This window comes from Oryza brachyantha, chromosome 1 (genome assembly GCF_000231095.2).
Source record: "Oryza brachyantha chromosome 1, ObraRS2, whole genome shotgun sequence".
Classification (NCBI taxonomy): domain Eukaryota; kingdom Viridiplantae; phylum Streptophyta; class Magnoliopsida; order Poales; family Poaceae; genus Oryza; species Oryza brachyantha.
The window spans coordinates 7,600,454-7,626,885 of record NC_023163.2 but is presented as its reverse complement, the minus strand read 5'-3'; the positions used below and the strand labels follow the sequence as shown (position 1 = coordinate 7,626,885).

The 26,432-nt window shown below is 35.4% G+C and overlaps 1 protein-coding gene across 6 annotated transcripts; it reads left to right on the top strand.

The window, feature by feature from the left end:
• The first annotated feature begins 954 nt into the window (after positions 1 to 954).
• On the top strand, positions 955 to 17,290 carry LOC102712204 (exportin-7-A). Of its 6 annotated transcripts, XR_005811350.1 has the most exons (32): positions 955 to 1,108; positions 2,005 to 2,227; positions 2,322 to 2,631; positions 3,174 to 3,334; positions 3,636 to 3,701; positions 4,695 to 4,809; positions 4,914 to 5,023; positions 5,095 to 5,190; positions 5,689 to 5,812; positions 6,167 to 6,234; positions 7,385 to 7,471; positions 7,558 to 7,710; positions 7,801 to 7,896; positions 8,778 to 8,837; positions 8,912 to 9,033; positions 9,117 to 9,204; positions 10,596 to 10,700; positions 10,808 to 10,912; positions 10,983 to 11,035; positions 11,119 to 11,182; positions 11,275 to 11,409; positions 11,492 to 11,604; positions 11,684 to 11,777; positions 11,917 to 12,136; positions 12,992 to 13,122; positions 14,636 to 14,782; positions 15,290 to 15,418; positions 15,490 to 15,588; positions 15,697 to 15,735; positions 16,612 to 16,811; positions 16,922 to 16,992; positions 17,069 to 17,290. XR_005811350.1 is itself a non-coding variant. In XM_040521911.1 (30 exons), the coding sequence occupies exons 3-30, from the start codon at positions 2,382 to 2,384 to the stop codon at positions 16,759 to 16,761; spliced, it is 3,180 nt and encodes a 1,059-aa protein (XP_040377845.1). In that variant the 5' UTR covers positions 955 to 1,108; positions 2,005 to 2,033; positions 2,322 to 2,381; the 3' UTR covers positions 16,762 to 17,290. The 6 variants fall into 6 exon arrangements, 3 of the variants coding, with proteins under 3 accessions (XP_040377845.1, XP_040377848.1, XP_040377843.1); XR_005811348.1 differs by having other exon boundaries at positions 16,922 to 17,290; XR_005811349.1 differs by having other exon boundaries at positions 16,612 to 16,992.
• The last annotated feature ends 9,142 nt before the right edge of the window (positions 17,291 to 26,432 follow it).

Sequence of the window (26,432 nt, the reverse complement as noted above, 5' to 3'; positions counted from 1 at the left end):
GCATGCATTAGTTAATCACTTGGGACAAGCCAGCTAACCAATTTCTAAGAGAGGACTTCGGTTTCTTCATTGTCTTTGATTTGCATCGAATAAAAACCAATCTCTAAGCCGAAGATCAACCCAGATAAAAAAACAAACATCCAACCGATAATAAAAAAAACCACCACTTGGATTCGGTGTACAGTGACCAGATTATTTTTGCCCACCCCTACTTACCATACAAGACTAAAATACACCTTTATATTTTGGAATGGAGAAAATACACTTTATTTTTTTTCACTGAAGAACAACCGTCACTGTTTCTATCTATGGGTGGTAATGAGCCCAATTTTTGCCCGTAAACTTTAAGACTGATTCTAAAACAAGAGTGGACTAAAATTAAAATCTTGTAATATTTCAAGCTAAAAATTTTAAAGGGTAAAATTAGAGTTACGAAACAACTCTCCGAACTTAGCCCATTACCACCCGTGTACGTACCTATTACTATTTACTACTACCTCCGTTTCATGATGTAAGATTTTCTAGCGTATCCTAAATTCATATAGATATCAATGAATCTAGACATATATATATATAAACAACATACATTGGTTAATAGATGAATCTAAATATAGCTAAAACTTCTTATATTATGAAACGGAGGGAGTACTGACAACTACGGAGTACGGATTCATGAAGACAAACACACGCTGAGCCAGGCCAGCGTGCCAGGACGGGGTGCGGTACCACGCAGGTGAGAGAGCGATCTCCAGACGCCAAGGTCCAACCCGTCCCGTGTGTGTTCTCTTCACCCCCCCCCCCCCCCCCCCCCCCCGCACGAGTACACACGACACGACACAACGGCACGCGCGTCATCCCCCTCCCCTCCCCACTCCACCGCGGCCGCTGCCGCTGGCAGCACAAGCACAAGGCCACCCCACGCACACGTTCCCCTCCCCCCTCCCTACTATTTAGCCTCGCTTCCCCCCCGTTTCCGTCTCCCACACACCACCGCCACCACCCAAGCAAGCGCACGCGTTAGACCTAGCCGCCGCCCTCCGCCTCCGCCGGAGAGGGAAAGGAACCACCACCACACCCCCCCTGATTCCCGTTGGGGGGAGACACCAAGGTACTGCCTGGCGCGCCTCTCGGTCCCCCCCACCCCCCGATCGGCCCTGGGGTGGGGCGGGGGTGGGGGCGGGAGGCGACGCCGTCATCCGTTGCTCCCGCGGTCGGTAGAGCCCTTGCGTGGCGTTGATCGGGCCCGGGGCGGAGGCTCCGGACGCCGTCGCGGGGATGGTCCTGGGGTTTTAGGATCGGAATGCCGTGGAATTGTCCCGGGTTTGGTTGCTTGGCGGATTTGGGGGGGGGGGGGGGGGGAGGATCTCGTCGCGCCTGTGCTCGTCGGATCTCTCGTGGGCGTCGGGTTGGTTGTTGGGGTGGACGTTAGCTTGGTTTGGTTCGCCGATGGTTGTCGGATCTTGTGCTTGCTGTCTGATGGCCGTTTGCGTGCTTAGATCCTTGGATGTGTGGTTGCAATAGAGCGATTTTGCTGTACGGATGCCTTTGCTATGCAATCGGATTGGTGATTTGGTGATTAGGGGTTTGGAACCGTAAGGTTATATCCAGTGTGATGCTTCGGCTGATGTGCATGCATGCGGATAGCATCTATATGTCATTTATGCCATTGAATTGTGTGCAAAATGTGGCATGTATTTCTTTTTACATGATTGTCCTTTTGTCTTGTCTCGTTTGCTATGTTTACGCCCTAGATGTAATAGGAAGTGCATGTTTGCGCGCGAAATAGCATGAAATGCCCTACTAAATGTAGCATGTAGCTTTTGTTACTCTCATAATTCTTCGGTAATGCTGTGCTATAACTGTGCATATGTTTGCGTTGTGCTCATTTATGCATGCCATGAACTAGAAATGCTGAGTCAATGCCAACATAAAGTTGTTCTTAGATGATTATTCTTCCATTGTGCTGCTTTAGCTGTCACTGAGTTTACATTTCCATTCTTGCAGATAACTCTACCCAGGCTGAGTTGTGGCTGGTATTGGTGATATAAGCTTTGTTAGCTGTTTTCTCTTGTGTCTTGGGTCTTGATCTTTGATTACGCCTCATTGAAAAGACTGTACATGAGAAAACTCTTTGTTGAAACATTTCTCTTGTAATATGAATGTATTGAGTTTGTGACTATCCTTCTCCTGTGCTAGAATCATATATTTCAGCTTCAAAGCTCTTATGGTACTTTTCGAGTTTCCTATTGAGCCGAATACCTAGTGCATTAACTCTTAAGCTTGTGACAAACATTCATGCAAATTCGTGGATATTAATCCAGAACCTGGTGGCATATTAACATTGGATACTTGGTCAACTGGAAAATTGGAGCTCCTTATTCATGTCATCAATGGAGAGCCTAGCACAGTTAGAGCTTTTGTGTGAAAAGCTTTACAATTCTAGAGATTCTGCCGAGCGAGCACACGCAGAAAGCACCCTCAAGTGCTTCTCGGAGAACAGTGACTACATTTCACAGTGCCAATATATATTGGACAATGCTTCGACTCCATATGCCCTGATGCTGGCAAGTTCAAGCTTATTGAACCAAGTCTCCGACCGCAGTCTTTCATTGCAATTGCGCCTTGATATCCGTAATGTTCCTTTCCAAAATTCTGTCATGAAATCATATTTCATTTGAATTTTGGTTGTTGCTTTTCTATTGTGTCTGCATGAGAAGTCGGCATTTATGTCTCTACAAATTTATTTAGTTATGATTAGTTCTCTGTTGCATGTAACCACAAGAAGTAGCATCACTTGTTTTAGTTCCATACAGTATAAATTGCCATAGTTTAAATTTTTGTTGTTCCCTGTCTCAACTTATTTCTGTTGCCCTTGATGTCTCGTGCTTGTTTAATATATAGCTGGAGTAGAGTGACGAAATATTTATTCCTTACATTCTATTCTTGAGTTCATTTATTCCTCTGCAGTATATTTAGAATGTCCAAATATTTCTTTCCATTTATCCAATATTGTTTTATGCATCTGTAATGTACCTAAAATGCAAAATATATGCCTGTGAACAATGCTTGCATTTATTTTTGTGTAGTTTTGTGTCCTTGTCTACTGCTGATTTTAAACCAATTGCCCTTGTCTACTGCTGATTTTAAACCAATATATTGTGATCTGTTTGAAGGGAATTATGTCATAAACTATCTTGCTACAAGGGGACCTAAACTGCAGCCATTTGTGATTAAATCCCTCATTCTGCTTGTCTGTCGAATTACAAAATTTGGCTGGTTCGATGATGATAAATTCAGAGAGATTGTTAAGGAGGCAGCCGATTTCTTATCTCTTGTAAGTTTTTTGTCTCTTTCATTTGCATTTAGTTGAGAGCTCTATAACTTCTGCTAACATATTTATGGATTATGTACCTTTGATTTGAGTGGAATTTTATGGCGCATAAATCCTTGGCAATTTCTGTCATTGATACCTGTTTTGGAGCTAACTAATCTGCAAAAGATAACCAGCCTGCCAGGCAAATCTACATAAGAACCATTTGAAGAAACCATATGGATCACTGTTGTAGGCTTACTTCCATTCTCTGTTGCAAGTTAATTGATGCATACTAATTTGCTGCTTATGCTTTTCATTGCAGGCATCCCAGGATCATTATTTCATAGGATTGAAGATATTAAATTTTCTTGTAGCAGAAATGAACCAGGTGCCACCTAGAAACTTTTTTATTGTTATTATGGTTCCGTAACTGGTTTGATCCTAATCAATTTGATAATGCAATTTTGTCGATATGTAGATTAATTAAAATTTGATTGAAAATTACTTCGACAGTATTCAATTTTTTAATGTTTAGAACTGCACACCATGCATGATTTTTACAATCACATGTGCAGTGTTGTTTGCACCTATAAATCCCACATGCACATACATTAATAAAACCTTGGATGAGACAGATAAACACTACATATGCACCAACTTGTGCATGAATCAATTCATACTATAGCAACAAGTTCTTTGTTTTCCTTTGAGAAACTTAAAAAAGGGTTATAAGTTTGCAGAATAGACATCTATAACCGTAGTTAGTATTGATTGGAATTTTAATGGTTAATCCAATCAATGTTACCAAGTGGGAATTAACATTGATATCAGTGATTATTATATTAATTTCCTTTTATTTTAAACAGTACTGGAGGCAATATAATATGACACCTTACTAAATTGTCAGTGAGGTAGGGTGGGTAGCATTCTTTTTTACCTGCTTGGAGCTGTGATGCGCATTTCGATCTTTTTACTTGCCAATATGATTGCATGTCACTGTATTTCTTGTAGTGCAGAGTTCCAATTTAACATGAAATAACACAGATTACATGCTTGGTATAAGAAAGAATTCTAGTCTACAAATATCTTCTATTGACTATGTCTCTTTTTTCCATTAACAATTCTTTCTATGAATAGTTGGATTGGCCGATTGGACCATTAAGCTCTCTCTGTATGAATTGGCTCTTTCATACTTTTTGCAAGCTGTCTTCTGCTTATGAATTATGATATTTGCCAATATCTGGCTGGGTTATGTTATCACTTATATCTTTTCAGTATACATCATAGTGTTGAGCCCATTTTTATCCACTCCTCCTCAATTTACTTTGTAAGGTCAACTGTAATGCATTTAGTTGATTTTTGTGTCTGTTGACGCATGCAGGCAAATGCAATGCCTTTGACACTTCACAGAAAAATTGCTTGTTCATTCAAGGATCAGTTTCTTCTACAGATATTCCAAATTTCTTTAACCTCATTACACCAACTGAAGAGTGAAGGTAAATTTCAAGGACCAGTTGTCCAATTTTTTCTAAATAGATTGTATTGGACTGCCCACACTTTCTCATTTCTATCTTCTGATACAATTGTACTTAAACTGCAGTACCTGATGACTTTAGGCATGAGCCTCTTTCACTTGCATTAAGGTGCTTGTCTTACGACTTTGTTGGTTGTCCAGTGGATGAAAGCTCTGAGGAATTTGGTACAGTGCAGGTATATTGATTTACACAATTGTTATCTTCTCTGTGAAACAGTTGTCTCATGTAATTTTTACCTTAATGCAGCTTCCTGCACCTTGGAGGCCTCTCCTTCAAGATCCTTCTACTGTCCAGATCTTCTTTGATTACTATAAAGTCAACGATACACGTGTTTCAAAAGAGGTATACTTTGATTGGGTGATTTGATACATTTGATAATATAATCTCTGATTTGTTTACTAAGTGCTTTGTCCATTAACAGAAAAGAGCTATATTTGGTCCATAGTACCATGTTTAGAAACTAGAGCATACACTTAAATTGTATGATTTTTCATTAATACATTTGACAAACTTATTGCTAGTTGGCAACTACTACAGTACAAATATTTTTATTGACTTCCATGCAGTAACAATTAATTCCAAATGCTGTCTTTTAGAAGCAAAACCCCCTGAAACATCAATATTTTCTTAATGTATGGATCTCTAAGAGGCATATGCTTTATTCCTTTGAAGAATATCTAAGAACCAATATTTTCCTTGCAGATTTATCTTACAAACAGTGGTCACATTTTTCTTTCTTTATGAGAAATGTACCATGCTCAGTGGATTAGCTCTTTTCTTGACTCTTTCTCCCCATCTCCTGTGCACGTATTTATGTTTGCTAGCTCTTAATTTCTGCAGGCTTTGGAATGTCTTGTGAGACTTGCTTCTGTCAGGCGCAGTATTTTTGTTGAGGACCCTTCAAGGACACAATTTCTTTCTCATCTGATGTCAGGCACAAAGGAGATACTGCAAACTGGCCAAGGTTTAACACTTAGTCTTTTTGTTGCCAAGTTTTATTCTAGTTTGGTCCTGTTATAAATTTCACTAACTAGGACCAACTGTTTCAATTACAATCCTCTTTATGTAAGGGGAAAGCCACTTTTATGTTAAGAAACGTTTACACTAAATATGAGTTGATTGCCTCATCTCTAGTCACGATATGAAGTGCACACTAGAAGCCAGACGTGCTATTTATAAGTGAAAACATGCCTTTGGTTTATTATAAATACCATTAGTACTCATTCCAAATTAGATACTTGTCTGTCAACTAACTCCATGCAGGAATAAAAAAATGATCTATATCATTATGTAATTTATTCTGATGTGTGATCTGCAGGTCTTGCTGATCATGGAAATTACCATGAGTTCTGCCGTCTCCTTGGACGTTTCAAAGTGAATTTCCAGGTTGGATTTGTGTTACTTAAAATTAAGGAGCTACCTTTCTTGTTTGTTTTGTGTGAAGGATTTGCATATTGTGGAATTAATGAGTTGCTAGTTTTGTTATGTAACAACTGATGAATTAGTTGGCGACAATAGTGATGCATTAATTATGAATCATGAAGAGAGTTCTTTTAGGTGTTGTTTGGGTGGCCCAATTCTTGTTGGTACCCTAGCTGAAATGAATTGAGATGGCAGGGATTTTGTGGGGTCCCATACATAACTTACTGAAGTTATTTCCCCATCTCGTGGTTTTGTACTATTGTACTGCAGGAACAGTAGTTTTATGGTTTGTAGCGTGTGTCTTTTTGGCTCTACCAGGAGCACTAATTAGTCATACTGACATGCAGTTCAGTTTAAGGTTCTAAATAGTGGGTTGAGCTTTTATAGTGCATTGGTTTTGATGTAGAGGATAATGTAGTGAGCAGTTTATGGTGTATTTAATTCGTATTATATTCACAATTCTCCATGGTGACCTGTTGTTTATGCTTTTTCTTGTATTTGGTAATGTTTGCAAATATTACTTTTGTTGGCCTTTTTTTTGCCTTATAGACATTTGGTACCAATTTAATGGCTTTTCAATTTCCAATAAATGTCACAGTTATTCTCTGTTAAAGAAGGCATTCATAACAATGTAATAGTGTTTGTCAATTGAAGGTGGCCATTGTTCTGTATTTTCTTTTACCATTTTTCTATATCAATTCCGTGTACTGATGAGCTGTTGCATATTAATAACTTACTGTTTGTTTTTAAGTTGTATGCATTGCTTTATATGTTCTGAAACGGAAGGCAGAATTCAACTTACCACATTCAAAATTTGCCATAAATGATCATTCCGTCTTATTTAGAAAATCCATGTTTGATCATGAAAACAACATCAAACTGCATTATGTTTGTTCTATGATGTTTGCTTGCAATTGATGTATCTTCATTGAGTCATTCGGAATAATCCCAGCATTGACTACCAAATGATTTGGTTGTCATCAATGTTACTGGAAAATGCTGTCTGTACTTCATGATTCTTTAACAAGTTCTCTGTTACAATTATAGTAATATTCAAGCTATGGATGATCCTTTTTTGATAAAGTATGGGGACTTGCATTGCTGTACTTTGCAGTTGTCAGAGCTTCTGAGTATCGAGTTTTATGGTGAATGGATTGGTCTTGTAGCAGAATTTACAACCAAATCCTTGCTGTCATGGCAGGTCTGTTTCCGTTTTGGCTTGTCCTCTTAGCATTGGATTGTTCAACCGTTTTTCAATAGTTTAACCGTCTAATATTTGTTATACAGTGGGCCAGCAATAGTGTCTACTATCTTTTGAGTCTTTGGTCTAGGCTGGTGACATCTGTTCCTTACTTGAAAGGGGACACACCAAGTCTGCTTGATGAGACTGTTCCCAAAATCACGGAGGGTTTTATCACCTCTAGAATTAATTCTGTTCAGGTACTGACTTCTGCATAAGATGATGCAACTGCTTCTATCTCTGTTGAAGGAACAATGTTTGTTACATTCTGTTGTTTCTATTGATCTCAGGCTAGCTTTGCAAATGACCCATCGGACGATACTTTGGACAATGTGGAAGTTCTTCAGGAGCAGCTTGAGTCTCTTCCTTACCTTTGCAGATTCCAGGTTGCTACTTCCTATCAAGTTCCGGTTTCTAATTTAATATTTTCCTGTTAGTTCCAATCTATTAATTGTAATCATGTACTCCATATTTAATTTTTTTGGAAGCATCATGTATGTTGTTCTGACTTGTTTTAGCCCTAAAAGTATTTTAAGAACAACATATTTTTGAATATTTCCATTAATTTTTGAATAAGGTGGATGGTCAAACGTTGAGTCGAAAAGTCAAAATGTCATACATTAAAACATTAAAACATGGAGGGAGTACAACTGAATAAAAGATGCCTTGCGTAATCAACTGAATGATCTCTTTTTTGGGAATTAACCATGTTCCAGCTTTTCAGTTCAGATTATATGCATTGATTTTCTACTTGCAGCTTACTGCATGCACTTAGTAACTTTTTGTATCTGGTGCTAGAATTTGTTTCCTTAAATTGTCAAGAACTAACCAAATGATACTGCAACAGTGGATGCTTCAAATTTCAGTAGCATTATGTTGTTCATCTTCATATTGTGGACGGATTTGCAGAAAATATAGTAAAAAGGAGAAACAATATGACAAATTTAGAAATGCTGTTGGATCAGAAAGGCAAGATATCAGTTTTGTTAGGTTGCCATCATGAGAGTTTAATTATCTTCATTGTTCCTCTTAAACAGATGGAGATCTCTTATTATCATTTTTGCTGTTTTCAGCTAACTTATTATACCGATGGAATTCTTTTAGAATTAATTTTGTTTACGACTAACCTCCTTGCCAGTTGTATTGTATGACATGCCCATATAGGATGAAGCTAGATGAAGTCCCCTTATTGTTCTTGTTTTTTTGTCCCAGAGTTGCATTGTATGACATGCCCATATTATTATGATTTTCTTTTGCTGATTTGCAGTACCAAAACAGTAGTATTTATATCATAAATATTATGGAGCCTCTTCTACAAGCTTATACGGTATGTTCGTGCTATTCCTCAGTCCCCTTTTTTGGGCGCAAAGAATGCCTTTTAAAAGTCAAATGTTTTTACAGGAAAGATCAAGATTACCAGCTCCTGGAGATGCAAATGAGCTCTCTGTCATTGAAGGACAGCTCACATGGCTAGTCCACATAATTGCAGCCATTCTCAAGATTAGGCAGACCATTGGTTGTAGGTGAGAAACAAACATTCCTTTCTTCTTTGTTTTTCTGTTCCATTTGTTGTCTTTTCACGTACAAAGTTCCTTTTTTTCTGCAGCCAAGAATCACAGGAGTTAATTGATGCAGAACTTGCGGCCCGTGTGCTACAGTTGATAAACATTACCGACACAGGGGTGCACGCTCAGGTTAGATGAAAATGGTTTGGTAGTCTAACGTGAATGCTGAGCGAGTGTACTCATAGAAACGACAATTTCCTTTCTAGTATTGTCTGCGAATTATATAATATGATTGCATATGCAGGATAGACACAGCATCAAATAATTTCCTTTTTACAACCATATTGGTTTTTTGGTAAGAATTTACATGGGTCATTTTGTTTTATAAAATACACAGCATCAAATAATTAAGGAACAACTTTGAATTTTCTACTCCCTCCGTTCCATATTGTAAGACTTTTTGGCATTACCTAGATTTATCCATTGATCAATGCATATGGTTTGTATATGTGTACAAATTCATTAGCATCCATATGAATATAGTGAAAACTACAGAATCGTACATTGTGGAATGGAGGGAGTAATGATGTAATGCAACTAACTCACAACTTTATTGTTCTTGCCAATACTGCAATATAACTAACCAATTACTCGTTTCTCCATTAGTTGTAAAGCTTGGAGTTGCAGTGCTGCAACACATGTAGTTGTTGATGCTGTTTTAGCACTCATATTTATCATGAAATGCTACCGATGGGAGCTGTGAATTTTCACTAAATAAAAACAGGTTGGAATTTGGATTTATTTAAAAAATGTCTGAAAGAATTTCCCCATTTGACCTTAATCTTTGGAAATCACTTCCCTTTTAAGAGCCAGCTGTGTTAAACTGTGATTTCCCCTCTAATAAATATTGGTTAGAAGATCAAAGTATCCTGTTTTTTTGTGTACTCTCTAGGATACATCATTTTTTTCTTGTTTACTCAAAATCCCTTTTCATGTTTTGGCATGTCCTTTTTGTGGATTGCATTGGGCTGCTATCAGCATTCAGCAAACACATTTATGAAGACAATGATTTTGGCATGTGCTTTTCAGAAAAAGCACAATCATTTTTCTACTTTTGGATATAGCTGCTAGGTCAAACTTGAATGCATGTATTTGGAGCAATAACAAGGCTATACTAGAATCAGTAATCAATTGGATTTCAAATTGTATTATGTACAGCATGTAAACCACAACTGTCCCCAAAAACCAAACCTGTTTTTTTGTAATGCCACACTAAGGCTTTTTGATTTAGATTATTAAACATATTATGACTTGATTATATTGATAAATTAAATATGAAAAATAAACTTAACAGATAGCTTAAAACAAGTGGTCTAAGCAATGTGGTAAGATTTTTTTTTTGATAAAATGTATTTTCCGAAGTGTTGAGCAAATAATCTAGTTCAATAATCCAGTGAATAAGCTGAAAAGAACAGGGCCTAAGGCATATGGCATGCTCTCCAGTTTGTTCTTTACTTTGCTAACCTGTTTTACCTTTTATAACTTCATAGATTTGTGAATGAGTTGTACATTCTTTGCAGAGATATCAAGTATTAAGTAAACAAAGGCTTGATCGTGCTATTCTTATCTTTGTGCAAAATTTCAGAAGGTCATATGTAGGAGATCAAGCCATGCATTCTTCTAAGGTTAGAGGAAACCAAATAATAGAACATAAAAATTATAATTCTTTTTCATCTTGATGCACCTTTTTTTTTTTTTACAATTGCCATCAAGCTCTACTTCTTTGCTGCAGCAGTTGTATGCAAGATTGTCTGAGCTTCTTGGACTGAGTGACCATTTAGTTTTACTCAACGTTATTGTTGGGAAAATAGCTACTAATCTGAAGTGCTATGCTGAGGTACTTGCCGTTTACTGATTCTAGTACACTTTGATTTATATGCTGTTGCTAATCCTTTGTGTGGTTACAGTGCGAAGATGTTATTGATCATACTCTTTCCCTCTTCCTTGAACTTGCATCTGGGTAAAGTTGTAGCTACATGTATTCAGTTTATATATCTCATGTGTATCATGATGACAATTCTTCATATGTATTTCTCTTAACAGCTATATGACTGGAAAACTGCTTCTCAAGCTGGAGAGTACAAAATTTATCATCGCAAATCATTCTGTATTTAATCTTCTCACTAGCTTCCGTTTCAAATTTCCTTGTCCATTCCTGGTCTTAGAAATGATTTTTTTTTTCATTACTGATCTTTTCAGAGAGAGACATTCCCATTTCTTGAAGAATACGGATGTGCCCGCAGTAGAACTACCTTCTATTATATCCTTGGCTTCTTGGTTTTCATGGAAGACAGCCCAGTCAAATTCAGGAGTTTCATGGAGCCACTCCTACAGGTGCATAACTAATTAGCTATCTGTATACGCACTAGTTAAGTTTTGTCGCCACTCATGTTTTTTTTCTTTGTATTTTCTATAGGTTGCAATTAATTTGGAGGCAACCACTGATGCTGCTTTCCGGACAGATGTTGTGAAGTATGCATTCATTGGTTTGATGAGAGACTTACGAGGCATTGCAATGGCCACAAACAGGTGCATGGTTTGATTATATATGGTATGTGTATCCTGACTCTTGTTTTGGAAACTAACTACCTTTGTTGGTCTGATCCAGCCGCAGGACCTACGGCCTCCTCTTTGACTGGTTGTATCCATCTCGCATGCCACTTTTATTGAAAGCCATCTCACTCTGTGCTGATGAGCCAGAGGTAACTACCAAATTGCAATGCTTTCCTTGCATAGCTGTTGCATGTTCTTTCTGAAACAGTTTTAGCTTCTATATCTAGAACCTTATATTTCTGATCTTTTGTTCAGCTACTATAAAATTACCGCTATGTGTTCATGCAGGTCACCACACCCCTGCTCAAATTTATGTGTGAATTTGTTTTGAACAAAGCTCAGAGATTGACATTCGATTCATCATCGCCAAATGGGATCCTTCTATTCCGCGAGGTTAGCAAGCTGATTGTGGCTTATGGATCACGTATTCTGTTGCTTCCAAACGGCACCAATATTTATGGAAGTAAATATAAAGGCATTTGGATATCACTTGCCATTCTTTCAAGAGGTGAGTTTAAAAATTATGCTTTGAAAACACTAGTTCATTTTTTTTGTGACGCTTGATTTGTTTTGATGAATTTGATCCATTCCAATTTTGTGTCACCCTTATTGCACATCTTTCTTTTTTGAGAAAAATATGCTTTAGGCTACACTTTTGCTGTAAAATGATATTTGCATTCCAACAGATATTATCAGTTTATCCCCATGGACCATATAATCCTGGACTGCGAAATCTTCATTTTTGTTATCATTGAACTCATTACTGTCTCCATACTGATGTGATATTTGAGTTGAATTGTATCCTCAAAGGGCTTGGCATATGTCGAATATTTAAATTGCGTCAGATTGCAGTACATAGTAATTGAGAATGAGCTTTATGATGATTTTTGCTAAACTGAAATTTGACTTACAACTGGTTAAAGTTTGTTGTATATATGGTAGACATTCTATACTTTTTGGTTCCATGTGAGGTACAATTTGCGGATTTCCTTATTTAATAGGGCCCTATGTACTGATTTACTTGAATATGGTAGATAAAATGTTACTTGGAGCTTTCAGCAGTTCCTTTTTCTAATTTGCTTAATTTCTTAAACCACCAGTTCATGACGCATTGTTTGTAAACAGGTTTCAGAACAGCTTATTTCCTGTTTTGTTAACCCGCCCTGATTCAATTTTTGTTGTTGTGCTTTTAATGACAAAATGAAATTGGCTAAGTTCCTCAACTCCAAGCCCAACTACTGTTCTTAAACTGTATCTTCTTTAACCCCATATCTCTCACCAGCCACCGCAGACTAAAGATTTGTAATATCTGCTGTTTATATTTTCTTTTCTTCTGCTGTTCCTCTGACTGGAATCATTGCAGCTTTATGCGGAAACTATGTCAACTTTGGTGTATTTGAGCTGTATGGTGACAGAGCACTTGCTGATGCCCTTGATATATCTTTAAAGATGAGCCTCTCAGTTCCATTGTCTGACATAATGGCATTCAAAAAGGTATTCTCGTCAGTGATTTACTATTTTTTTGCTGTGTAGTGCTAGTGCTTTTCTTGGTATGTTTATTAACATCTCAAAAGTGTTCATGCTAAGTTTTATAGCGTTGAAGATGTAAAGTTTTCATTTATCACAATGAATGTGAAGTGAGAACCTGTATTTACGTACTTGGTGTGTTGATGTCTAGTTGCATGAATTGGTCAGATCCTAACCTTGTCAAGACTCAAGACTAATTTGTGTATTCTGTCATAACCAGGAGAAAGCATGAAATGAAATATGTACCGTCAATTGTGGCCTCCAGAGCCATCATGCAACCTAACATGGGATGCTGCATTTATTTTTCATTTTTAGCCCAAACATTTCGAATCATTTTTTCAAGAGCTCACTCCAACCCCTAGAACTGTAGTTGACAACAAATAGGCAGCAGCACGGTGTGTTTGAAGTCTACGTATATTTTTCTTTTACATGCTGTTTGTAGTCTCCTTGGCATTTACCAGCTGGTACCCTGCATGCGGGCAAACTACATTTATTTAGGTGATCTTGCATTTACCCACTAGGCCATTAGTACCATGCGTACAGGATTAGTGCTATACTGCTATGCTGTCCAACCTTTGTGTTTTTAATTTTCACATATGAAAAATTATAGGCTCTTTATCAAATTTTTCCTCAAGGTACTGATTTATAGATATGAAATATGATCATATGAAATATTGGACAATTTAATATGCTGACCATAGGGAAATTTTGATGTTCTTTTTATATGAAAAAACATATTATATATTCTTTTCAATTCAAATCTGTGGCCACGTTCGGCAGATAGGGGTAAGTTAACTTATCCCTGGCATAGAAAACGTAGTAATAGATCAGTACATAGTTAATTAATTATTAATTATTAAAAAATATAAAATAAATTAATATGATTTTTTAAAACAACTTTTCTATAGAAAATTTTTGTAAAAAATACACCGTTTAGTAGTTTGTGAAGCGTGCGCGCGAAAAACGAGGGGGATAAGTTAACTTGAGGGGGGCAAAGAACGCGGCCTGTATCAGAGTACATAAATTTATTAATTCATAGATATTAAGCTTAATATTATAATTTAATATGAAAAGAACATAAATTTTGAAAAATATTAAACAATATAGTTATTTTCATATTTTTAAATTCAAAATAAAATAAATTTACAAACAAAAACTACCAATTTTTTAGAAAAAAACAGAGGCTTGACAAATACATTGTTCCAAGTCTTGGCATTTACCAGCTGGTACACTGCATCTGAGCTTAGTATATGTATATAGGTGATCTCCTTGTAATATAGCCACTGGTACCATGTGTATAGGGTTAGTGCTATACTCTATGCTGTCCACCTTGTGTGGTGTGTGGTTTATCTGGCTTTTCAACACAGACAAAATACACATTGTTCCAGATCTTGGGTTATCCCACAATGATTTGTGGTTAACTAGCTTGTTCTTGTTTGATCTGTGGAAATATTCATCATTCGCTTTTTCTTTATTTCAGCTGTCGAAAGCATACTACGGATATATTGAAGTTCTGTTCAGCAACCATATCAATTTTGTTCTCAATTTGGATACAAATACCTTCGTGCATATTGTCAGCACTCTTGAATCTGGCTTAAAAGGTCTAGATACAGGGATATCAACACAGGTATGTGACTGCTTTTTACTGCATGAAAAATGTTCCTCATTTCTTGTTACAGCACCATTGGGGAATTAGGGCTTAAACTGCCCCTTTGGTTACTGGTAGATAATAATTGATGCCTTCGTGATATTCTATTCTCTTAGTTTCTTCTCTTAGATGTCATGTGCAACCGTGTTAGGACCAACATAGTAGTAGTCAACCTCTCTAGACCCACAGCACTTCGTGCATGTAAACAGTAGCGACAACAGTCCAAGTGTTCCACAGGTGTCTGTGGTTACTGTTCACGAAGGATTTTAGATTCAGGTTAAGATAATCCTGATTTGTTAATTATTTCTCCTCCCTCTTATTCCCTGTTCTTGTCTGTCTGCCTCCATGTGCTTGTTTCCATGGCCACCTTGATTAAACCAAAGGGCCCTTAACTATGCTGATCTGCTCATCGCATTGGAGTCCATCGTTGTTTTTTAGTGCTTGCTATTTGGGCTAATCTGGTAAATTGCTGTTTCCTTTTGGCAGTGTGCCTCTGCCATTGATAGCTTGGCAGCCTTTTATTTCAACAATATCACAGCTGGTGATGGCCCTCCTTCACCAGCTGCACTAAATCTTGCTCGGCATATTGGAGAGTTCCCCACTCTGTTTCCTCAGGTTTGTGTTTGTAGTTTCCTCTAGCATATTCTGAAAGCTCTTGATGTAATTACATTTTATTTTTGTGACAGATACTTAAGACGCTTTTTGAGATCATCATCTTTGAGGATGCGGGTAACCAATGGAGTCTTAGTAGACCAATACTGAGTCTGATAATGATCAGTGAACAGGTGTTTGTCTTTTTAAAACTTTAAATCCATGTTTCTTATCATTTTATTTTGCACTCTTTCCCTGTTTGTATTGTCTTTAGACCATAACAGTTGTTTTTCTTTGTGCAGATGTTTAGTGATTTGAGGGCACAGATATTAGCATCACAGGTTAGTGAACTCTCTTCTCTGATGTTCCACTATACAGTCCCATCATTCTTCTATTTTTCTTCTCTGTGAAGCTTTCTTGTGTAGGCCTTTTTATTTTATTTTATTGTATTTTCAAGGAGACCAAGTTACTTTTCAGTAAAAATATTTTCAATCTACCAATACATCTTTGGATTAGAACTGTATTTTGCGTCTATTACTGGTATGCTGTGTATCCAGCCTGTATCTATTAAGATCTGTGCTTAAATGAAATATATATTATTCCCTCCATTCCATATTATAAAATTTTCTGGTCTTGTCTAGATTTATTTGTATGCTAATGAATCTAGACACATATACAAAACATATACATTAATCCATGGATGAATCTAGACAAACCTAAAAAGTCTTGTAATATGGAACGGAAACTGTACATTTGAACACATAGATATGTAGCAATGCATGTGATTTTAAGTTCATGTATGAAATGGTGGGGGCAGATGCCCTGAGACGATGCTGCAGTAAACCACAAGTGCTTTGACATTATCCAGACATGCAGGATTTCATGCTTTAGGTATTTTAGGCGAGTAGATTATATTTCAGACATGCTGGAGTGCTTTGACATTATCCAGACATGCAGGATTTCATGCTTTAGGTGTTTTAGGCGAGTAGATTATATTTCAGACATGCTGGATACTTTAGTTACATTATGTGGACATCTTCCACTCTTTTGAGATCATTGGCCCGATATGGTGCATTCTACAGTGTTGACTTTTTGTCATTTTCAGTTAGTGCTGATGTTTACGTCTCATGTGTACCTAAGTTTTGTTAATATATGTATGCAAATAACAGAATTAGTAATTACTATCATTGAAGAACTAATGTACCTCTTGCTTGCAGCCTGTAGATCAGCAACAACGCCTTTCACAGTGCTTCGACAAGCTGATGGCTGATGTTGCTAGGAACTTGGAACCAAAGAACAGAGATAAATTCACTCAAAACCTTACAACATTCAGACATGATTTCCGGTTGAAGAACATCCAGGCATGATTTCCTGTTGAAGTAACAGCTGTTCAGGACCAACTACCAGCTTTAAGGAGGTGCACCTATGTGCTGTAAATACTTAGCTTAGCTTCGTTTTAGGAACCACCATTCCCTCGGGGGGAAAAAGTTAATGCTTTAACTCAGTTTGGTTTGGATTGGCTGATAGATGAAGGGTTCTCCTACTGCATGTGGCGGCGAAAATGCAGTTGTTAATCTCTTACGTTGTGTACTAGAGTGGTGAGTGGTGGTGATTGACTTTTTCTTTTCTTCTTTTTATACCTTAGTGGTAATTCCTTCTCTTTTGCTTGTACAGCAACATGCATTCATGTCAAAGCCTGTGATCGCTGTTTCCCCGAGTTGTTAGAGGGAAAGCAGCCATCGCTCAAAATATAATTCATTCGTTAACAGGTTAGAAGGAGAAAAAAAGGGTTGTAAATGATTGTGTTGCCTTTGGCTGTCAAGGCTCATGTTGAAAGTGTGGGGAGATGAAAAAAATGCCCCTTATTCTTCAATAATCAATACAGGTCTTGTTCAACTAACTTCTTTGCAGCTCTCCATACTTTCGCGTCATTGTAGCCCGGATGATTGCTGTGGTCAACATTTTGCTTTTGGAGGAGAGTTTGGTGCTCGACTCCGACGGCTCCTTGCCTGGCAGGTAGATGATCTTCAGTCTTGTCTATGGTATTTGTTTTGATTAATCTGGAGTTTAAATTGTCTAATTGAGTATATTTTCTCCACGCTCGTCAAGTGTATTGTAGGCTAATCTTAATGTAGTACTAGTTCTGTTCAGGTTTTGCTTGGTTTGACATTACTAAGGTTACTAATCCGGATTGGTTTCAGACTTTCCATATTTCCTGTCAAATTCTCGCAGATGACAGCATATATGAAAATACGAATTATAAATAGAAAATACATCTTAATTATCTTAGGTAATTAAAATAAAAAATATAATTTTTCCAGCACTATTACTTAGTTTACCGCTCATCTCTTTCATATCACAGGATGTTTTGACTTTATCTAAATTTATCCCTAGATTAATGTATATGTTTAGATGAGGCTGTACGTTCTTTACACAAAGTTTCTATACATAAGTTTATTATCTTATCCTTTTAAAATATATTTTATTTTTTTAATAGTTAATTCTATCGTTTATGACAGTAAACAACTATCCCAGAAAAATTAGAAAATCTTCCATTTTTATCAAGAAAGAATAACAACCAAAGTCTCATCGATAAGCGTAGTACAACAAATCAGACCGGCGGTTGAACCGAATAAAACTAGAACCGATGATCTTGGTCCGCTTAAATACTGTTGCTGCAATTGAACTAGTAAAAAATCGATGAACTGGTCGGTTTATCAGTCAATTGGCCGGTTTTTAGTGAACCTCTCTGGACTTTTAGATCGAACCATATTTTAATTTGTCCTATGACAATATTACACTATGAATTTATTTTGTTACCATAATATATTTATTTTTTAAATGTTTAGCCATGTAATAATAGATATATTGGTTTATATATATATAAAGACAAAACTAATATGTGCACCATCCATAGAATAAGCTATTCTATGTCCCCCTCTTCTCATAAGACCCAAACCCACCTTCCACTTTTTTATGGGTCCAAAACCTCTCTCATGGCTTGGTCAAACCTCTCCATGTTGGTCAAATCCGTCCTTTAACCTTTCTTCACACCACATCTCATATTTGCCCAGTCCCGTCTGTCTGAAAAGTGAAGTAACATGAAGGCAAAAATACAGTAACAATGTCATGACGGATCTAATTTTTTAAATCATTATTTTAACCACGGTAGTAAAAACAGTTTTAAAAAATAATATAAGATACATGAGATATTGCGCTCTAAAGATCGGAAATACAACCTTTTAGCTCTCCCATATATATTAATTGTATTGTAGTAATAGTATGCAGTCACACCTCGCGTTACTGCCATTCGATCATGATGTTATTATATTTATATCACGACGGTACTGTAATCGTGCAATAACAACGCATATGTTACTGCACTTATACCGCTATGCAGTAACAATACTCATATTTTATAATATGGTATTATTGCTACATAAAATGTATAGCGTTACTGTAGCTATTGCCATAACATTAGTGTATACTAATACAAATCCTATAGATATTTCTTAAGATTCAAAACTTTAAACAACTTTATCTCTCACCTCATATATTATTTTTTAAAAATGTTTCTACCGAATTGTTAGAAAGAAAATGTTTTAAAAAAAGTAGATCCCTCATGTGTATGTTTCGACGTTGTTCTTGTGAATTAGTTGTCGTGTTACTGTATTTTTTCTTTCGTGTTACTGTAGAATTCCTGGGAGACGAGGGTTGGGCTTAGATAAACAAGAGGGGAAGTCCATAAGGAGTTGAGCCACGTGATAAACTCTTTGACCAGACTTTAATTGAGATGGGGATAATTTCTGGGCCTAGAAGAGAGATGAGAGATAGGATGGGCCTTGTAAGTGAGAGGATGTAGAATAGCTTATATTAAGGGATACGCGTATTAGTCTTTATATATATATATATATTAGTAAATAGAAAACCGGCAGTTTGATCGATGACATGAAGTTTCGATCGATGACCTAAAGTTTCGACAGATGACCCGACAATTGGACCAGTAAAACGACGGTCAGAGTGGATCGACCTAATGTCCATAAGAGTCTCTAATATGTCGAGGACAACCCTGCCTCCTTGCCCTAAGACCTGTAGTAGTACTCTATTTTTTTTATATAACGTTGTTGATTTTTAGATCTACGTTTATCTGTTTATTTTATTTAAAATTTTTGTTTAAATATATAAAATTATAGGTCATACTCGAAGTTTCTAATAATAAATCAAATTATAACAAAATAATTAATAATTATTATTTTTTAATAAGACAGATGGTCAAACATAAATATAAAGTCAACGTTGTCGTATAAAAAGAATATAGAGAGAGTACATAAGTAGTTTGAATTCCTACGGCCGGTTACATAAAGGTCGAGCCAATAGAAAATATTTTGCTGGTTCCATCCATTTTTGAAAAAAGAAAATGACACAGTATATAAAGTGTAGGGTTCATGTTAGATTCTCTATTCATATCAGTGATTACTCCAACAGAACATCTATATTACATCATCCATATATATTTTATTAATATTTTATAACCACCCTCTCTCGTATTATAATTGCTATCTACTCTTTTGATTGAATGTTAAGATATTAAGAGAGGAGAGAGAACATTCATATTTAAAGTTCTTTTTTCAATATGAATGGTGCTCTATTTTTTAATGGAGAAATAGATGACCTGCTGGACCCATTTTCTCCTCACATCATTTATTTTAAGATGAATAATACGATAGATTTGTTGTATCTACTCTCATGGTCCGTACAACCATGCAATGCTCTGTCTGGGACTCTGGGTAGAGCTGATGAACTGTGAAAGACCAATATCTAGGTCATGTTTAGTTCTTAAAATTTTTGTCTGAAAACATCACATCGAATATTTGAACATTTAATTAGAGCATTAAACATAGATGAAACGAAAAACTAATTACACAGTTATGAGAGCAATCGTGAGACAAATCTTTTGAGCCTAATTAGTCCATGATTAGCTATAAGTGCCACAGTAACCCACATGCACTAATGATGGATTAATTAGGCTCAAAAGATTCGTCTTGCGGTTTTTAGGCGGCCATGAAATTCGTTTTTTTATTCGTATCCAAAAACCCACTTTCAACATCCAATCAAATATGTACCCAAAATTTTTATTTCCCCAACTAAGGGGTTGTTTAGATGTGGCTAAACTTTTTAGCCCCATGTCACATCGGATGTTTGGACACTAATTTGAAGTATTAAATATAGACTATTAATAAAATTCATCCATAATCTTGGACTAATTTACGAGACGAATCTAATGAGCCTAATTAATCCATGATTAGCCTATGCGATGTTACAGTAAACATTTGCTAATTATAGATTAATTAGGCTTAAAAAATTCGTCTCACGGATTAGCCCTCATTTATGAAATTAGTTTTTTTATTAGTCTATGTTTAATAGTTCAAATTAGTGTCCAAACATACGATGTGACTGCAGACTAAAAAATAAGTTCAAACACCACCTAAACACCCCCAAGTCACCAATACCAAGACTAAGGAGCCTATGAGTCTAGGAATAGTGTCCTGGCCAAGATCACAACCGGCTTAGTTTATACTCCCCCGTTCTATATTATAATATTTTCTGGGTTTGCTTAGATTCATCCATATATTAATGTATATGTTTTGTATACGTATCTAGATTTATTAGCACACATATATAAATCTAGACAAGTAGAGAAAGTCTTATAATGTGGAACACAGAGAACAATAGAGATAGATGATATATTTATTGTTTCACTTAGTATGGAGTTTAGCACATTCTTTTACTTTACAGTCAGGTATTGTTCAAGGTTCTATTGTACAAAACGAAAGGGGAATCTTGTAAAATATGGATAAAACCTGTGAAAATATTTGAATTTAGACCATGTTTTATTAAATTTCTATAATTTTGAGAGTAAGCTGAACTTCGCATAGGATATTCACTTTATACCATATTTTGTATATACTTTCATTTACATTAGGGTAGGTTGACATAGGTTTGAATCTGCATTAGGTCGTGCCATATAAAATATTGTAAAACATGTGTGAAACTTATGGAACCTTTTAAATTTGGACATTTTTATAGAATTTATTCAGATTGTATAACATTTCATGAAATTACTGTAGTTTTGATGATTTATCCTAGTGTTAAGTGAAACTTATTTCAATACAATCTGGTGTAAAGAAAAAAAATGCTAAATCTAGTTCAGGGTGAAACATGGCACAATTTACCTGGTGCAATTCGCTCAAAGTAGTATCGGTTGGTGAGTCTAGGCAATATTGTTGGAATATAATTTCTTGATTTGTGGATTGATTGCAGGTAAGAGTGTAGATTTATTTTGTGAGAAAGCTTTAACTCTATAAATTAGTTTATTTTTTGATGGGTAGAGTCCTATGCATGCCCTTTTTCCTTCTCCTTTAAAAAACGGATGCATAGTATTTTGTTGCACTATAACATTTCAAAATAGATATTGTAACTTGATATGGTACTACTATTATACTCTCTTTGTCTCTAAATAATTGACGCCATTAATTTTTTATACACATTTGACTATTCGTCTTATTTAAATTTTAATGTATATGCATAAAAGCATATTTAATAATAAATAAAATAATATAAAAATAATTAATAATTATGTGAATTTTTTAATAAGACTAATAGTAAAAAGGTATAAAAAAGTCAATGAGGTTAAATATTTAAGGACGGAGGGAGTATTAAATTATCTAGTTAGATCACGTATAGACGAGGCACAATACGTATACGTCCACGTGCAGCATGCATATATATGGGTACGATCCTAATCGAATTTGCTAATATCCTTAAGCAACTCTTATAATAAGTTTAGAGGGCTATTCGTAGTCCGACCGGTCAACGTAACCGTGTCGTCGGTCGATCAGCCACATGCCTGCATATTAGCATATTCTGTACTGCTTAATTAGCATGGGACAAACGTGCTGTACGTATCTTTGACGTGTGCATAAATAGAGATCTATTTATCAAAAGTTTCCTCATCTAGAAGAAAAATAGACTTATGTTGTTTGGATCAGAGACTTTTTTAAGTTTTGTTTGGACGTTAATTAGGAGTATTAAATATAGACTGATAATAACTAATTGCATCAATAAATGCTGTTTTATTAGATAAATTTTTTAAACCTAATTAATTCATAATTAGCAAATATTTACTATAACTAATTAGGCTCAATAGGTTCGTCTCATAAAATAGTCCAGAATATGGGGTAAGTTTTATTAATAGTCTATATTTAATACTTCTAATTAGTGTCCAAATATTCGATGTAACAGAGGCTTAAAAAAAGTCAGGGAAACAAACACCCCCTTAAGCTAGGAACTTCTTTAATCACTTGCCTAAGATTAAAAGGGCGTGCAGTACTCAGGGTGTAATGAATGAATGCTTTTGTGTCTTTTACAACCCTATTTAATCCTTTAAAATTTTAAACTCAAAATTTTTCTATTTTAAACATAGCTCTTAAATTTTGTTCATAAAAAAGTTAAAAAGAAAGAAAAGAAAAGAAAGGAGTTAAGGAGTAGACGGTTCAGGAGCCGGATCGAAGCAAAAGGAAATAGAGAAAAGGGTTACTTTTACTACCTTGTTTTATAATACTACAGTCTTTATAGTATTTTAAGACGAAGATTGCGTGCTGTCTCTAGTTCAAATCGCGTGGACATATGCAGAATTTTGAGTAAATATCGATGATGACGTGGACGGTGTTGAAGCTCTAGTACGTTTTCTCAAGGTTGGACATACTTTAATATTTGTCCTTACGTAGTGTGATATATGTATTTAAAGCCTATACTAAATGCCTTGAAAACTATCACCCTCATTTTCACTTCGGCTTAAAAACCAAAATTTAAAATTTTAACTTTACAATTAAAGTAGATTTTAGTTTTTTATTATATTTTATTTTTAGCCTTGACTTTTTGATCGCTAAAAACATGTGTGTAAACATTTTATTCATAATTCTTTTATTTGTAAATATGTTATTTGGAATCATCCCCTATATTTAGATTATTAGAGATAGCTAGCATGAGCGTTGGTGGTATCGATCTCCTACCAAGCAATATTGATTGTCCACGGTTTGCATGCTTAAAACAGGACTAATTATCTAGGAAACATATTTTCGGTCGTTTATGTTAAGATGTAAATTGGCTTTTAGTCATTTTTATTGTTAGCAAACCAAGTTGGAGTAGAAATATAAATGAGTTGTTGTCATATTTTACGCATGTGGCAATTAGGCATTAATTATTCGTCTTTTGGATGCATGAATGTGTATGACTATGCTGGACTCCATTTATTGAGCTTGTGTAATTAAGCATTAACTTTTAAGGCTATTCCAATGATAAGTTTTATTTTGTTGTTTTAAGATGTCACATCAACTCAAGTACTATCAAACCAGAAACCATCCCTTTCAATGAGCATTTTTTTTATTTCGTAGGCAAATTTTATTTAATTTACCATATGAACTATGGTTGGATTGAGCGGAGAGAAGTTAAAATAAAATTAGTTATGCTCCCACGCTGGTTTTAATCGGTTTCAAAGTGTTGAAAACGGTGTATCACCAGTTTATTATAAACCTCACATAATATTATTAGTTTTACTGATATGACACCTTATTTATTAAAAATGGAACCGGCGCTGTCAGTAGCCTAAGCGTGCACAATATGCATCTTTTGTTACTTTTTTTTTTCTCATGGAGGAATTAATAAAGACATTAATGATCTCATTCTTTATATTTTTATTTATGCCGTAATAATGGTGAACAAGCACTCCATCAGTAGACAGTTCAGATACACAGCCGTAGGGGAGACGTACATGCGAGTATCGGTCAACTGATGGACCATTTGGTAGGGTAGCCGCTACCGGTGCGTGACACGCGTCTGGCCGTCCGGCGTGCCTAGAACGAGGCAAAATTGCGGTGAGAAGGGAAGTGGCACTAGCTGTACTATTTTTATTAGAAAAAATTACAAATATGTCATTATAATTTAGGGAAGTACAATTGAGTAAAGTATATGGCCAGTTTTTAAATTTGTGGCGTGATGCCACTTAGGTCCATAAACTTAGAAAATACATGTTTAGGTTCATGAACTCGTTTTAACGTTTAAAATCATGGACTTGGATGGTACATTAAAACAAGTTCATAAACCTAAACGTGTATTTTTTAAACCTAAATGATATCGCGCCATAAGTTTAAGTCCTGGCCATATACTTTACTCATTATATTATTACGTACTTAATATGGGTCGTATGTTCCTCCCTACCTTTTACTGCATGCTACAAAATACCATCATTTCTAAATAAATTTAGTAAAGACTAAGATGCATAAAAAGATACTTCTTCAATTATGTAAGTGGTCAACTTTTGAATTTTAATCGATTAGATTATCTTTCTAAGCTTCTGATTAGGTCCGAAATCACTCAAAGGCTGAAACTATGAAAATCAGTGTAGGAATTCTTATATTATAATACAAAATTTAAATTCTAAGTACTTGTATTTTAGAATGGAACAATTAAAATAGCTACCCCTCCATTTAAAAACATGAATATATCCATTGAACCATTTTAATGGTCAACTTTAATAATTGAGGAATCATTGGTGTAACAAGTATAATAGAAACCGGGACAAAATTACTTACTACCTATGTCCTATGATAAGTGTATTTTTGAAATTCAGATTTATCCTGTAAAAAACACATTTCTGTAGTATTAGTTATTCCATTGATCACAACATATTCAAACTGCTCCCCATTTTAGGCCACCTACCTTGTACTCCATAAATCCTCATATTAAACGAGTGTCATTTAAGTCACTTTTTTATTCTAGTTGCCTTTATAATGGTAGAAATGTACATATAATATGATAGAGGGAGTATAGTTTATTTGACTTATTTAGTGAGGGAAGGAGTATTTTGGAACAAAGATAGTTTTATCCAATTGTTAATTCCACTCTCTCCATTAAAATATAGATCGCATTTTGTTTCGTTATGATAGAAATTGACCAATAATTACTCTAATATGATATGTTTTTGATATAAAAATTGATATTATTATATTTATATTTTAAAATATATTCTTATGATTATAAATTTGTATCACAAAATATATATATATTTATAGGGAAATATTTGGTCAAACTATTACAGTTCATCATCTTAATTACTCTTCCAGAGTATATTGTCAACTTTATCGTAGATAATTTTATTATTTATACTATTAAATACTTTCTCTGTTTTTTATTTACGCCATTGATATTTTGTCTAAATTTGATTATTTGTCTTATTAAAAACATTATATAATTATTAATTATTTTATTCTGATTTGATATATAGCTAAAGAAACTTTAAGTATGACTTATAATTTTATGTATATACACAACAAAATTGAATAAGCTAAATAATCAAACTTATATAAAATCAACGACGTAAAAAACAACAAAGTGGTACTGTAAAATAACCAGATGATCTATAATATATCATATTTCATCAATCAAATAAGAGATCCTATTTTGTTCCTATTCCTAATCCCTACTACTTCCGTCCCATAATAACGTCATATTTCGATTTCGATGCCCAATACTTTGACCATTCCTCTTATTTGAAAAAAAATAAAAACTTAAAAAATAGTCATGTATAAAATACTATTCATATTTTATCATTTAGTAACAATAAAAATATTAATCGTAAAAAAATTTAAATAAGATGAAGAATCAAAACATTATATCTAAAAACTAAAAAATGATAAAATTTTGAGACTTCGGGACGATGATAGAATTAAATAAATTAAGAATAGCGCCGGCGGGGTGAGGTTGGGCCCGCAATCGGCCTGCCTGTCTCTGACAACGCGGCTTCCCGTTTTGTCCCCTGACAGCTGCTTGACGACGACCCCTTTTTTCATTTTTCCTTCCCCTTCAAGCAACCAACCCCGTCGGTCAATCGTACAAGACGACGCCGTTTTGCCCACATCTGCCCGCCCGCGCATCCAGATCCTCTACCGTTACGGAATATACGTGGCGGTTTGGATTCATG

What these genes read in the sequence shown, in the direction of transcription:
- LOC102712204 (XM_040521911.1), top strand. Translation starts at nt 2,382, where the DNA reads ATGTCATCAATGGAGAGCCTAGCACAGTTAGAGCTTTTGTGTGAAAAG. An exon ending in ATACAGGGATATCAACACAG is followed by an intron (nt 14,783 to 15,289) that starts GTATGTGACTGC and finishes TCCTTTTGGCAG; the next exon opens with TGTGCCTCTGCCATTGATAG. An exon ending in TGATAATGATCAGTGAACAG is followed by an intron (nt 15,589 to 15,696) that starts GTGTTTGTCTTT and finishes TTCTTTGTGCAG; the next exon opens with ATGTTTAGTGATTTGAGGGC.